General features: G+C 44.0%; 2 protein-coding genes across 2 annotated transcripts; one reads left to right on the forward strand and one right to left on the reverse strand.

Annotated features, from left to right (window-relative positions):
* Positions 1-3,215: 3,215 nt before the first annotated feature.
* nudc (nudC nuclear distribution protein) lies at positions 3,216-9,631 on the reverse strand. Its single transcript, XM_012831484.3, has 9 exons — positions 9,415-9,631; positions 8,812-8,889; positions 8,401-8,616; positions 7,909-8,034; positions 7,695-7,808; positions 7,338-7,532; positions 6,948-7,031; positions 6,077-6,195; positions 3,216-3,447 (listed from the first exon to the last, which is right to left on the reverse strand). The coding sequence occupies exons 1-9, from the start codon at positions 9,487-9,489 to the stop codon at positions 3,396-3,398; spliced, it is 1,059 nt and encodes a 352-aa protein (XP_012686938.2). The 5' UTR covers positions 9,490-9,631; the 3' UTR covers positions 3,216-3,395.
* A 1,333-nt stretch (positions 9,632-10,964) lies between these two features.
* nr0b2b (nuclear receptor subfamily 0, group B, member 2b) lies at positions 10,965-12,661 on the forward strand. Its single transcript, XM_012831391.3, has 2 exons — positions 10,965-11,915; positions 12,210-12,661. Exons 1-2 carry the CDS (start codon positions 11,345-11,347, stop codon positions 12,503-12,505), a joined length of 867 nt encoding a protein of 288 aa, XP_012686845.2. The 5' UTR covers positions 10,965-11,344; the 3' UTR covers positions 12,506-12,661.
* The last annotated feature ends 1,408 nt before the right edge of the window (positions 12,662-14,069 follow it).

Below are 14,069 nucleotides of genomic sequence, written 5' to 3' on the forward strand. Positions count from 1 at the left end.
AGGCTAATTTGTACTTAACGAGACAAGCTTCTGGTGGACCGAGACGAGCTTCTGGTGGACCAACACACATTGAAGACTATAACAATGAAACTAGATTATGTGGTGGTAGATGATTTGGCAATCTTCATGGCAAAGATTTTACTGTAATATTTGACAGGACCCATCATGATGTTAGTAACCCAGGAACTAGTACAGAGCACACTAGTTATATAATCCATGGTGAGAATGTCCTGCCTGTGTCAGTGTCCTCTCCTGTTGTGTGTTTTCTCCCATCCCTAGGTCACTGGTGTGTGCAGAACATATATGCTGACCCCTCTCCTTTCACCCAAATGATACATCTGAAAAGGATGAAAGTTCAGTGTCTCCGTATAGAAAAGTGAGTGTTTGATTTTCCAACCAAGGGCAGTTCTCTCCCTCAGGTTGAGCTTTTCCAGGTATCTGTCTCCGGCCAGGGCCCTGGAGGCAGGAGCAGCCTGGGCAAACAGCCAACATTATGACCAGCGAGTCGCATAGCAAGGGATTGTGGCTGATTTATGAGAAGGCCGCTGCTTCCAAAAAAACAAGTGATCAAGTTTGGACCGGCTTGTCTGAGGGGCTGAGGGGGGGTGGGATGGTTGGCTGGAGGCGAAGACGGGGGCCAGGGGGTGTTGGGGGGGGGGCTGTGTTTGCTGACCCCCCACCTTCACCCAACCCCTTTGCCCCCGCACCCAACCCCACCTCGTCCTCTGATGTTCTGTGTGTCTTCGTTAATGAAGAAATTCTGGTACCTGGGTGAGACATTGCTCTCAGCTGAGTGGACACTGCCTCTGCCTCTGCCCATCCCTGTCCCACCAGCGAGGCCCTCTGCTCGCTCTCATCTCTCATCCAGCCCTGCTGACTCCCTCTCTCTCTCTGCCAGGCCTGCACACACACACACACACACACACACACACACACAGAGACACAGACACAGACACACACAGCACACTTAGCATATGACTGCACACACACACACACAGATGTGCGGAACACATAAACACACGTGCAGAAACACAGTGAAAAGTTACACTGACCACGATATTAAACAAATACACAAACCATTCTATCATACACATACAGCATCAGGAAGGGAAATGACATACAGACTCACTGACTGAATTTATTAGGCAGCGGAATTTCCAATCAAATCTAAAACCAGAGACTGAATCTGGGTATGTGAGGATAAATAGGATCAATTGTTTGGGTCAAAGTGTTGCCTTATTTTATAACTTTTCTTTACTTGCTCTGGTTTGTATCTGGATATGTGCACCGTTCAATGGTTTCTGCTCTGAAAAACATGAACTGCAATTTTGTACTTAGGGAAGACTGTGTGTTTCCATAGCTGTTTTCCAATGTGTCATATCAAGGCTATGTTGAAGAATAAGCTCGGAGGCATTTACTTTAGCTTACGTCTTCTCCAGAAATCAAGATAGTATTGGACTTATCCTGGTGTTGCAAAGCCAGTTTAGGATACATGTGGGCCATTTCACACATCCAGAAAGCCTTGCTAGCTGGCATAAGCTAATGTCAGTCACAGACACCAGTAAGATGGTAACTGGCTCTCTCACTATCCTGACAAGCTGCAGACAGTTGCAGGATGTTGAAAAGCGCTGTAAACAAACTCGCCGCTCCGCTCCAAGTTGTTGTTGCAGTGTTGCAAAATGCTGCATGCAGCCTCAGTGGAGAGTCACACAACATCTAGACATCTGGCAGGCCACTCTGAAGCATGGCAGTCAATGGACCTCCCTGGAAGCATCGCCATCAATGATTTTATACTTGATTGTGTGCAACATTTGTTGTCATTTTGTATCATTGATATAATGGAACTGAAGTCTTGGAGTAGCAATTATACATGCGTGCCATGTGGTTATCTATAAACAAATACAAAATAAATGTGGTTTACGATGTGGAAGCTTTGCTGATATGGTGAATGGTGTCTTGTCGGAAGGTGGTCTACATTAGAAAAGTGAAAAAGTCTAAAGACCTCTGGTCACTAAATTCATGGTTTGACCAACACAACAGCGCCCTCATGTGGCCAACAATATACAATACACAAACTTTGAAAAAAGAAAACAAAGTATGCCTTAAATCTTACCAAAGAGAAGACAGAGTTCAATCCTTGTTGTTGGAATATATACATCTTTTCAATGCATATTTCTTTGTACTTTCAACTGCAGAATTGGTGACACATTAGTTTATTAAAGGCTTGCCTTAATGAGTAGCCTTACTGACCTCCTGACCAAATTGTATGTCTTTCACAGAATCTATTAGCTTCATAGTTTTTGTCAGTTTTTATAGGGCTTGCATGTCTTTCAGCATGTAGAAAATATTCACTTTGCTCAAGAACATCTATTACGTTTTACTGACTGTCATCTTAATCACTGTTCTGACACAAAACAACAACAAAAGAAATCCTATAATTTCAAGTAAGCATTTCAATATCATTCTAAACTATTCGCTGCCTGAAGAGCTTCAGTAGTGTGCAGCAGCTAAATGCTCAGTAAGTGACCAATACAGGACTCCAAAGGAACTGCCATTGTGCTGCACTTTAGAGAAAACAAATGACGTAAGATCCTGGCCAAAACTCAGGGGTCATTCAGAAATCATGCCAGCAGCCTTTGGGCCCTGAGCTCATCCAAAAACAACAGCGGAGAGCAACGACCCGCAGAACTACCCAAAGCAAGTCCATTCAGCGACCTTGACCCCATTCATCATTTTACAGCTCCAATGCCACAACAAGGAAAAAAAACTGCATAAAAGGAAAAATAAAACATGCATGTATTTTCAGCTCATTTTTGCTTGAGTTACATCGCCCCCTGCAGGTTAGATTTTCAAACTCTTGCACAGGGAAAGCAGCTTCTTTCTCTTTTTTTCAATGGGCAGAAATGCCAACAAGCAGGTGGGGTTTGAACTTATTTATTTAAAAAAACAAACAAAAAAAAAGAAGCAGATTCAAACATGACGCCTTAAATTTTCCAGACACATTTCCACATGCAACAGACCATGAAATGTTACCCTCTAGTTAATCATTTTTTGTTGTGACCGTTAACAGGGAGAACTGATCAACAAAAGACAACTGTGTAGACACAGAGACTAATGGAAAGAAAGATAGAGACTGAAAAAGAGGAAGAGAGCCAGAGAGAGAGAGAGAGAGAGGGAGAGAGAGAGATGGGGTGAGAGAGAGAGAGATGGGGTGAGAGAGAGAGAGAGAGAGAGAGAGAGAGAGAGAGAGAGAGAGAGAGAGAGAGCTGTGTGTGTGTGTGTGTGTCGTTCTGAAGCAGCCTGAGGTTGGAGTGGCTAGTAACGGACTCTGAGGCACAGCAGACAGTAAGAGCCCGCTTGGCGAGACGAGACGAGATGAGCCGTCACTGCCGCTCTTAGCTGAACTTGGCTTTAGAGAAGTCCATCTCCGGGTGCTGCTCCATGAACCTGCAGGAGGAGGGCCACAGGAATCAGAACAGAACGCCACAGCAAACACACACGGAGAACATGTATATATGGACGTACGCTACCCCGCTCTGGATAAAAGAACATGTATATATGGACATACGGTACCCCGCTCTGGATAAAAGAACATGTATATATGGACGTACACTACCCCACTCTGGATAAAAGAACATGTATATATGGACGTACACTACCCCACTCTGGATAAAAGAACATGTATATATGGACGTACACTACCCCACTCTGGATAAAAGAACATGTATATATGGACGTACACTACCCCACTCTGGATAAAAGAACATGTATATATGGACGTACACTACCCCACTCTGGATAAAAGAACATGTATATATGGACGACCATACCCCACTTTAGATAAAAGCATGTATATATGGACGACCATACCCCACTTTAGATAAAAGCATGTATATATGGACGACCATACCCCACTTTAGATAAAAGCATGTATATATGGACGACCATACCCCACTTTAGATAAAAGCATGTATATATGGACGTACAGTAGCCTGATTTAGATAAAAGAACATGTATATATGGACGACCATACCCCACTTTAGATAAAAGCATGTATATATGAACGTACAGTAGCCCGATTTGGATAAAAGCACATGTATATATGGACGACCATACCCCACTTTAGATAAAAGCATGTATATATGAACATACAGTAGCCCGATTTGGATAAAAGCATGTGCTACGCGCAGGAACATGAAATACAAACATGTCCTCATCATGCTGAAGGCGTCATGGCACAGGAGCCATTTTCACTGAGGTAAACTGAGTGCTTCATGAAAATGTAATAGATGAAAATCTGGCAAATGTGCTTTAAACAAAAACTCATTAACAACTGTTCTGCTTTAGTCACAGACAAAAGTAATGGAATTCAATTTCCAGGGGACTAGTTTTGTAGAGGGCCTTGACTAAATGACTTAAATTGTAGTGGTCCAGTTGAACAATGTAATGATCCCCCCAAAAAGGGCAAAGCAAGCAAATATTAATCCCAAATATGAACCCCATTCAAACTGCAGCTGCAAATATTAACCCCAAATATGAACCTCATTCAAACTGCAGCTGCAAATATTAACCCCAAATATGAACCCCATTCAAACTGCAGCTGCAAATATTAACCCCAAATATGAACCCCATTCAAACTGCAGCTGCAAATATTAACCCCAAATATGAACCCCATTCAAACTGCAGCTGCAAATATTAACCCCAAATATGAACCCCATTCAAACTGCAGCTGCAAATATCAACCCCAAATATGAACCCCATTTAAAGTGCATCTGCAAATATTAACCCCAAATATGAACCCCATTTAAAGTGCATCTGCAAATATTAACCCCAAATATGAACCCCATTTAAAGTGCATCTGCAAATATTAACCCCAAATATGAACCCCATTTAAAGTGCATCTGCAAATATTAACCCCAAATATGAACCCCATTCAAACTGCAGCTGCAAAATGAACCCCAAATATGAACCCCATTTAAAGTGCAGCTGCAAAATTAACCCCAAATATGAACCCCATTTAAAGTGCAGCTGCCAGCAGGATGACGCCAGTCTCACTACAGCTTGCAGCAGGAACCTTTTGGGAAGCTAGGCAGGTTGGAGGTAGCGGAGAGGTTAACGACTCGCCACGCTGATAACCCCATGAGAGATGGCCTTTGGTTGACACACACACCCACACACACACACACACCTTCCATTCTCCTTTTATTACGTGCATGTCACCGTTACTTCCTACTGAAGTGCACACTAAGCTAAGGGCCGAGGTGCTCCATCTCCAGCAGTAGATATAACACACAGGAGCGGGCATGTGACCAGCTCAACATATGTGAGCAGAATGGAGGAGGAGGAGGAGGAGGAGGAGAAGAAGAAGAAGGAGAAGAAGTGGAGGAGTACTGCCGGTGTGCCGCTCAGGCTGGCAGGCGTGGTCACTCTCCCAGCCAAGGTGAGCTCACACAGACGTCTCGGGGCAGCTTTATGGCTGCCATTAAAGAGCGTGGCCTGGCCTTGACCGCCGCACAGTAGGAGCCCACCACACAGCTCACCTTCACTGGAGCCCTGTGACTTCTTTTATAAGTACTACCCCACTATAAACACACACTGTGAAAGTGAACTTAATGAGTCTGTAAGAGCCACTGTACAACTACACCGTGTGTGTGTGTGTGTAAAAAGAAATTACGTTGGTATGATGTAAGACTGGGGAACTAGACGGCAGGTTTCAGTATGGATTGAAGGGAGCGTCCTTGACTCTTAACTTAGGGTCAGACTACAAAGGCCGATGCACAGAAGTGAACTACAGTTGTGCACGTCACGAAGAACACGAAGATACCATTTCATCTAAAGTCGGCCGCTTACAGCTAAACCACTGTACTTCTGACTGGAATGCAGCAGCAATCTTCTAACAGTATTCCCATTTCGCAGTACAAATATTCAAGCCTGATGGGGCAAATGTAAATCACTTTAACCACTAATATGATAATGATAAGACTTTGCTATGCACGGCACCACTCCCTGAAAAGAACACTGGCACCAGTTCAGGTTGCAGGGGCACCATCTGACGGAACGCTCAGATGACTCTCACTTTTTCAGGATGTCCTGTTTCTTCTGCTCCTCCGAGGTGGGCAGGCCCATGGACTTCTGCCTCTGGTCGTACATCATCTTCTCCACCATGCTGCGCGTCTCCCCGTCCAGATCAGACAGCTGCTCAGACCGGGAGGAGGAGAAGGTAGGGACAGGTAGGGACGCAGACACAGGTAGGGACGCAGACACAGGTAGGGACGGGAGGGACGCAGACACAGGTAGGGACGCAGACACAGGTAGGGACGGGAGGGACGCAGACACAGGTAAGGATGGGAGGGACACAGACACAGGTAGAGACAGGGGGGACACAGACACAGGTAAGGATGGGAGGGACGCAGACACAGGTAGGGACGCAGACACAGGTAGGGACGGGAGGGACACAGACACAGGTAGGGACGCAGACACAGGTAGAGACAGGGGGGACACAGACACAGGTAAGGATGGTGAATGACGGCATAAGAAAGCATTCTCAGACTCTACTTAAGTTCATCTCAACAATACACTCAAGGCTTTTTTATAAAGTCATTATAGAGGCATTTGTCTGAAACAGTCAACAGACTTGTGAATATTAACAACAGCACAGTTGACTTGACACTGATCAAAAATGGCCGACTAACTGATGTATTTCGGTTGTGTACTTGGCGAAATTGTGCCACAAGAACGTGGTGTTTCCGTTACTTGGCCAAAAAACCTACAAGGTGAAGATTTTTGTTGGATAGTGGGATCAACATGCATATTTATCCATCCTTCACATGACCGTATGTCATCAAATCAAATGCGAGGATGCTATAAAAGCTAGCTAACGCTAAAAACCTGCATGTTACCTGAATAGGTTCTCTTTTAAAAGTGCCAAATCAGCTCCTACTAATTACCTTGGAGTTTTCTGGGCAAATTTTCTTTGTGTTGAGCTCTGGGTCCGTGGTCACCAACTTATTCCACCACTCCATTTTGTTGATCTGTTGCAGGAGAAGAAAAATATAAAACAAGCCTTTAAATAAATTAGACAAGACAAATAACAATAACTAAAATTTGATAGTCATGCACTTCACAAGTATCAAATATAAGAGAGTATTCTCCCTATGTCTAATACACTCTTGGTTGCTCAGCATAAGTACAAGAGACAGGTCTTTTTAAGCAAACAATCCAAAGACCAGTTAAAAAAATAACAACAACAACAAATCATGGTATGGAAACAGAAGGGGAGAGGCAGTGAGACGGAGGTCTGTACATGATCATAGATGATCGTGTCTGATTAGCCATACCTTTTCTAGGTGGATGGTGACAACCTTGCCGTCGTCGATGAGCCAGGAGCTCTCGTCCACCTTGATCTCGTTGCAGAGTTCCGCGTCGATCACAGGGGCCTGACCCTTCAGCCCCACCTTCAGGGTGCGTCTCTGCATGTCCACCACCACGTCCCTCCCCTTCATGCGGAAATTCACATTAAAAGGCACCACGATCTGGGAGGGGGGAAGAAATAAAGCCCAACACACACTTAGTCAAATTGTGGATACATGCAAAACCTTACAACTCACACTCACATAAAATAGAAAAAAGGAACACTTGGATAGATACCACAATGATTATGAAGCAAGGCACAAAGCCAGGGTTTGGAAACTCACGTCTACTTCTGATAAGGACTGAGTCCACCTGTAGTTGGGCAGGTCGGCACCGTTACCGCCGTTGGGCTTCATCTTTCCTTTGTCCTTCTCATCCTCCTCTCCCTCGGAGTCCGACTAAAGGAGTACGAAGCATCACAAGCTCAGTTCACCGTTACATATGAAAAAGAATTCCTCATTAGAGATCTCAGCATACAGAAAGCCAGCACTCTCTCACCCCTTTCTCCCCTTTCTCCACTTTCTCGACTTTCTCCCCGTTCTCCACTGCATCTCCTTTCTCTTCAGATTTTTCTGGTGGAGGTTGTGGGGCCTGCTTCTCCTTCTTGTCAGCAGCATGCTTTTTCTGAAAACAGAAATAATATCAGAAAAATTCAGGTGTGACTTCATAGTGACTGCCATGTGCAGACATATACAAGAGGTGTAAGTGAATCGTATTCACTACACAAGGTCTCTTAAAAAGCAGGATGTTCTGTATACACGTTCGGCTATAAAATCATGTACTTCAAAATGATAATCTGGCAACAATTTGGCTGACATATGGCCATTCACATTGAATTTCTTCAGTACATTAAGGCGTGACTCTCGTGTTCCGTCAATACTTTTTACTCAATGGGTGATGGAGACAGCTAAGCAAAAAGCACAGCCTGACAGGATTGGCAGTTCACCATACGAGGGTGCATCGAGGTGATAGAGTCGTGGCTTGTCTTACCTGGTCTATTTCGTCCTGCAGCCTCTCGGCCTCCTCTTCCGTCAGCTCTTTGATCCTGGGCTCGTCTGAGGCCACTTGCTTATTCTTGGAGTCCTCCTCTGCGATCTTTGCCGCCCGCTCTGCCTTCTCCTTCTTCTCCTTCTCCTGCTTGGCCTGTTTGTCTTTATGCGCCTTGAGGGCGATCTGACTGTGATGGGCAAAAGACTCTTTCACCAGCTACAGGACAGAAGTTGGGGAACAGGGAGTGAGACAAAAAGACGACTTAAGTGAACTGATAATCCTTATGACATGCTGCTCCAGATCATGCTACCAGTCTGAATCATCAAGGTAGGACAGCGGAGAAGGGACACGGCACAGTCGTGTAAAACTACTTTGCTTAAGTTTATGAGTGTTAGAATCATGACTACGTACCTTCTCTGGCGCTCCAACCTCTCCCCCAGTGAAGAAATCAGTTTTTCGTCGCAGAAAGCTGAAAAATGTGTTCACCAACTGGGAAGAGAGAATTTTGTCAGTGACATTAATTTAATAAATGAGAAACATTGAGGTATTGATGGGCCGTCTATCTTGTTGATCTAGCCAATGTTGCTAACAGGTAGGGGATTAAACGCCCGTCCACCATATTCTCTTGCCTCATTCACTACAGATGTAGCTAGGTAACAAGAGATACAGCTGTTTGACAATTAGGGCAGATGCTATCTGCCAGCTCGTTTTGCTGGCAACCTAACGCTTAAAGACGTAGACATAGCATTGGTTAACACCATAGCTAACTCAGTAAACAAGACATTTCGATAACGTTAAACCTGCAACCAAGTCAGTAACACAATAAACTAAGACACTATACACACCTCTGATCGCCTTAACAGAAACTGTGCATTGTCATATCCTAGCCAGCTAGCTAGCTAGATTCATACAGCCACCGGTTCACACATGCTAGCATAAGTTAGCTAGCCGGCTAATGTCAGTTTCCAGGGTGGTGCTTAGCTAAATAACTGCCCAAGATTTTCTAAACGTTACCTCTTGTACTCCTCCTTCATGTTGCTGTGCCATTACCAGCAGCATCCCATCGTATTTTTCCTCCTCATCCCCCATTTTCAATCTTCGTCACCAATTTAATGACAAGAAAATGATCAGTATACTGCTCCTCAGGCTAGCAAGTCACGTTCTTTAGTTGCAGCCAAGGACCAAGACTTCCTGGAAACGAGGACAGTCCTGGTGCTGAGGTACAAAACACCCAATCGGAATCGTAATTTATAACGGACAAATAGAAAGACCAATGAAATTGGAATACCGATGCGCGGTGCGTTGTCGGACACCGGTGGGAAACATGCGCCCTGCAGGAACAGAATTTTCCAGAAAGTAAATCGTGAAATAAAAAAATCGCTTTGGCGAACTTTGCATCTGAAATAACATAGGAAATGTACGTCTATTCTGCTATTTACTCCTCTAAGGAGCATGTTTCAGAATGTTTATGGTTTGTTATCCTTAGTCGATTTAAATACTTACTCATAGTAGGGCCTAATCTCCATTTATTATTTCATTATTGAAACAAATAATTTGTCTGCATCAGTATTAGCATTCAGTATTAACATTCAGGCCTAATGCTCGTTAAGATACGATACAATACAATGCAATACTATATCAGAACACTGTTATGTATCTGACATCCAATTAATGCATTATATATCATGACAGTAAAATTGGATAGGCTGCATAAAAACTTATCATTAGTTATGTAGCTCTTGACACAGATGGTGATTACTGATATGGGTGTCAATGACCGAGCGATCAGGGCTTACTCGACCCAGATAGTGTATCAGTGATTGAACCTGCTCAAACTCACATTTAGATGTGACAGCAACACCACCTGAACTTGGAACAGGCAGAATGGGGTGAAACAGTAGCATATTAATTAAGGAAATAAATGCATATATACACATAAAAAACTAACATGTTTAGTTAACTAACAAACAATAAATTCAGTCACAACTATAAAAGCAATCCTGCTAAAACGATACATAGTCGTAATGTGCCATGCAATAATTCCTATCTAGTAAATAGACACTTGAGATTAAGTATATTTTAGACTTTAAATGTACAAAAAGAAAGTCCCCTTTTCTTTGGCATATTTCCCACTGAATGAATCCCAATGAGGACCTGACTGCCAGAATGGCCGCCAGAAACCTCTCTTCCCCTTTGTCTCTCCTGCACAGTGCCCTTAATATCCCTCTCTCTGTTGTGATTAGATATGATCTGGTGCTTGTCCCGACTTCCTCGGGTGCTGTAATCTAACCCTGCAGACCTGCCTAATAACCCTCGTCAGTCCTTGGTGGCTTGGTACAGGGTGAGTTAATGACAGGCCAACATGATAAATGTCATTAACCCCACTTCCCGCGTGTGCACTTTCCCTCTCCCTCTCTCTCTCTGTCTCTCTCTCTCCCTCTCTCTCTTTCTCTCTCTCTGTCTGTCTGTCTGTCTCTCTCTCTCTCTCTTTCTGTCTCTCTCTCGTTCTGTCTCTATCTCTATCTCTCTCTCTCTATCTCTCTCTCCCTCTCCCTCTCCCTCTCTCTCTCTCTCTCGCTCTCTCTCCTGGTGCACCGCTGCAATCCCTGTCGTAACTATAAGCTCCACTGAGGCGGCCTTATCATATCCACGTGGAGAAATACAGAAGCTCACGTAGCCGTAGTCCAGGGTCATGTTGTTTTTGCCCGAACCGCGTGTGAGGTTCAGATAGGGAGGGTCAAGGATGACTCGTCGTCACAGGATGGACAGCGTGACTATAAATGTGAGGCAGAGCAACACAGAGCTCAGAGGATGAGGCTTGGACCAGATACGAGAGTTACAATAGCAGCTACAGTAGCAAAATTTGTCATTAACTTTGATCACACTGTGTGTGTTTAAACAGACTTTCAGTCTTTTTTTAGCTTGACTTTTTTTTCCTGTAAGGATGCATCTGTTTGAAGAGGACCAGCACGACTGCCAGTGCCCAGTCTCAGAAGAGAGATCCCCTCCCACCATCTTGTTTAACATCCTGAGCCGGAAACACTACAGCAGCAGCAGCAGCATGTCCACAGCAGACAGCCGACGCCAGTACTCGCTGTCCCACAACTGCCACTGTGACCAGCGTCGGACGGTGTGTCTGAAGGACCCTGAGGGCGTCTGCCAAGCCGCCTCCACCGTGCTCGTCAAAACCATCCGCTTCATGACCAGCCTGCCCTCCTTTCGCCACTTGCCCCAAAGAGACCAGCTGGTGCTCCTCTACAACTCCTGGGTCCCCCTCTTCGTCTTGGGCCTCGCCCAGGAGCATACGGAGTTCGAGGTGACTGATTCACCAGCCAACAGCATCCTAAAACGGATTCTGCTGAATACCAGTGACGGAGGCCGTGAGATGGAGGAGCCCGCGATGCCAACCCTTGCTAATGTGCACAAGATTAAAGCCTGCCTGCAAAGACTCTGGAACCTGGATTTAAGTCCTAAGGAGTATGCCTATATAAAAGGGGCTTTGCTGTTCAATCCTGGTAAGTCCTTCAGCTGATTCACCATTGTATGAGCAGTCACAGGTCTGGAACAGATCTAGAGAACACCCATTATATAGCATATTACTACTACCTGAGGCTTTTTTTTCTTTGGGGCACATGATTACTGGCAATAGCAAATGCTTTTGTGGATTTCCTCAAGATCCTGACCGTTTTCTTTTCTGAAATCAATCAGACTAGCTTTTTCTTGCTTAGGTTTGTCTGAAATAAAATATGTTCCATTATAACATTAGAATTTCCATAAAATATGGATTCACATATTTTTCTCTACTTCAGATGTTCCTGGACTACAAGCCCCAGCATTCATTAAGAGCCTACAGCAAGAGGCCCACAGGGCGCTTCACGAAGTTATTGTGACCCTTCACCCCCAGGACCAGGGGAGGCTGCTGCGGATCCTCCTGACTGTCTCCTCTCTGCAGACCATTCCCCACAGCCTTGTCAGTGAACTCTTCTTTAGGCCTGTGGTGGGTCAGGCTGACCTCTTTCAGTTGATTAGAGAAATACTGTCACCTGGCACTGTTACAAGATGCACTGCTGCAGAAAGGGAATGGTCGAAACACTGTCAGCAATAAGTGGGAATAAGTCATTAACATGGCCAGGTGGCAATGGTGCAAGAATGATGATGTGTGAATGAGTGTGTGAGAATAAGATATTGTTACCAAAGACTTTTGTATTAGATATTTTTCTTAAAAAAAATATAAAACAAACCAAAAAAATTTACAAATATACACATATCAGCGTACTCTTCCTTTTAGACCCTTATCTGTTCATAGCACATACATACTGTACATATTTTATAGAAACATCCATTGTTCCAGCCAATAGTTAGGCTCTATTAAGTTTCCCCCTTGTGGTCGCAAGTGGTACTATTTGTGGAGTCGTCAAAAATAAGTGGGGAAACGTATTTGAGAAAGAAGTCTATTTACAACAATTCCACTTTGAATTTGAATTGAAGTTACAATAATTACAAAGAATATGCACACTTAAGGGCAACACATAATGACATCTATGATACAGCTATTTCACCACAGCACTTCATACAGCAGACTTCTGTCATTGCTTACAGGCGAGGCTGACTGATACCAAGGTGTACTCCAATACCGATACTTTGCGTAACATCAAACTAGTTATGATGAATGCCAGGATGTGTCGTCATGACAAGCATTTAGTATGGAATGTAAATTCAACGCAAAAACACCTCTGCGGACGTTAGGTGCAGCGGTAGGTAGTACCGGGAAATCCCCTGTCACAAATGGTGTCTGAGCAATACTCTCAACTGTAGTTCTGTAGTGTGACACAGAATGAATTTTAGATACCATGTAACCTAACATAACATTTTATATGCATTAACTATGCCAAGGATAAGATTGAGAAATTATAGGAAATGCTTAAATTTTTTTGTTCCTTTCTTAATATCAATGCACAGTTAAACTAAAGATGATGGTGGTCCAACAGCAGACCAGAAGTGGTCCACCACCTGTTGGGTGCTGACTAAAACCCTCGGGTGGACCGATATATTCTTGTGATCTGGGTATTATGGGAAGCATGACATGTTTGTAAATGTAGTTTTCAAGATAAGAACATGAACATTCTCTGTCTTTAAATACTGATCCAAAAGCATTCTTGGCAAACAGCCAAACACCTGAACTCCCCTCAGGAAATAGTCGCAAGCGGAGGTTGAGGACCAGAACAAACATTAAAGTGCCAAAACCTGTCAGGACAGCATTAGAACTTCAGAAACAGGAAATGCTACCTACTAAATTAGGCTGTACCCTCTGGTACTGCAGCCATTCCATTGTCAAATAGGGGGTAAAGCCATGTCATCCATGACTAAAGGACTTTAAAATAAGTATTACACATCTCCCAGGGCATTAGGGCAGTTGTAAAAGCATTACTTTTATGATGAATGTGCTTCAGTTACTGCCTCATATAAACTACTGATTTGGCACTGGTTCATCTGTGACTTGAACCTTAACTTCAAAGGTAACAAAGGTTTAGCAGTTCAGCAGGTTTCAGATCAGGCAGAAAGCACACAAGCACACATTATACTGGTTGATCTCCTCTTCTGAGATGTTCATAAGCTGCTTTAGCAAAGGCATGTATGTTTAAGATGATTAACAGAGATAACGCACTGAT

This window comes from Clupea harengus, chromosome 19 (genome assembly GCF_900700415.2).
Source record: "Clupea harengus chromosome 19, Ch_v2.0.2, whole genome shotgun sequence".
In the NCBI taxonomy this organism is placed as follows: Eukaryota; Metazoa; Chordata; class Actinopteri; order Clupeiformes; family Clupeidae; genus Clupea; species Clupea harengus.

What these genes read in the sequence shown, in the direction of transcription:
- nr0b2b (XM_012831391.3), top strand. Translation starts at nt 11,345, where the DNA reads ATGCATCTGTTTGAAGAGGACCAGCACGACTGCCAGTGCCCAGTCTCA. An exon ending in GGCTTTGCTGTTCAATCCTG is followed by an intron (nt 11,916 to 12,209) that starts GTAAGTCCTTCA and finishes TCTCTACTTCAG; the next exon opens with ATGTTCCTGGACTACAAGCC.
- nudc (XM_012831484.3), bottom strand. Translation starts at nt 9,489, where the DNA reads ATGGGGGATGAGGAGGAAAAATACGATGGGATGCTGCTGGTAATGGCA. An exon ending in AGTCCTTATCAGAAGTAGAC is followed by an intron (nt 7,533 to 7,694) that starts GTGAGTTTCCAA and finishes CCCCCCTCCCAG; the next exon opens with ATCGTGGTGCCTTTTAATGT. An exon ending in AAACAGGACATCCTGAAAAA is followed by an intron (nt 3,448 to 6,076) that starts GTGAGAGTCATC and finishes CTCCTCCTGCAG; the next exon opens with GTTCATGGAGCAGCACCCGG.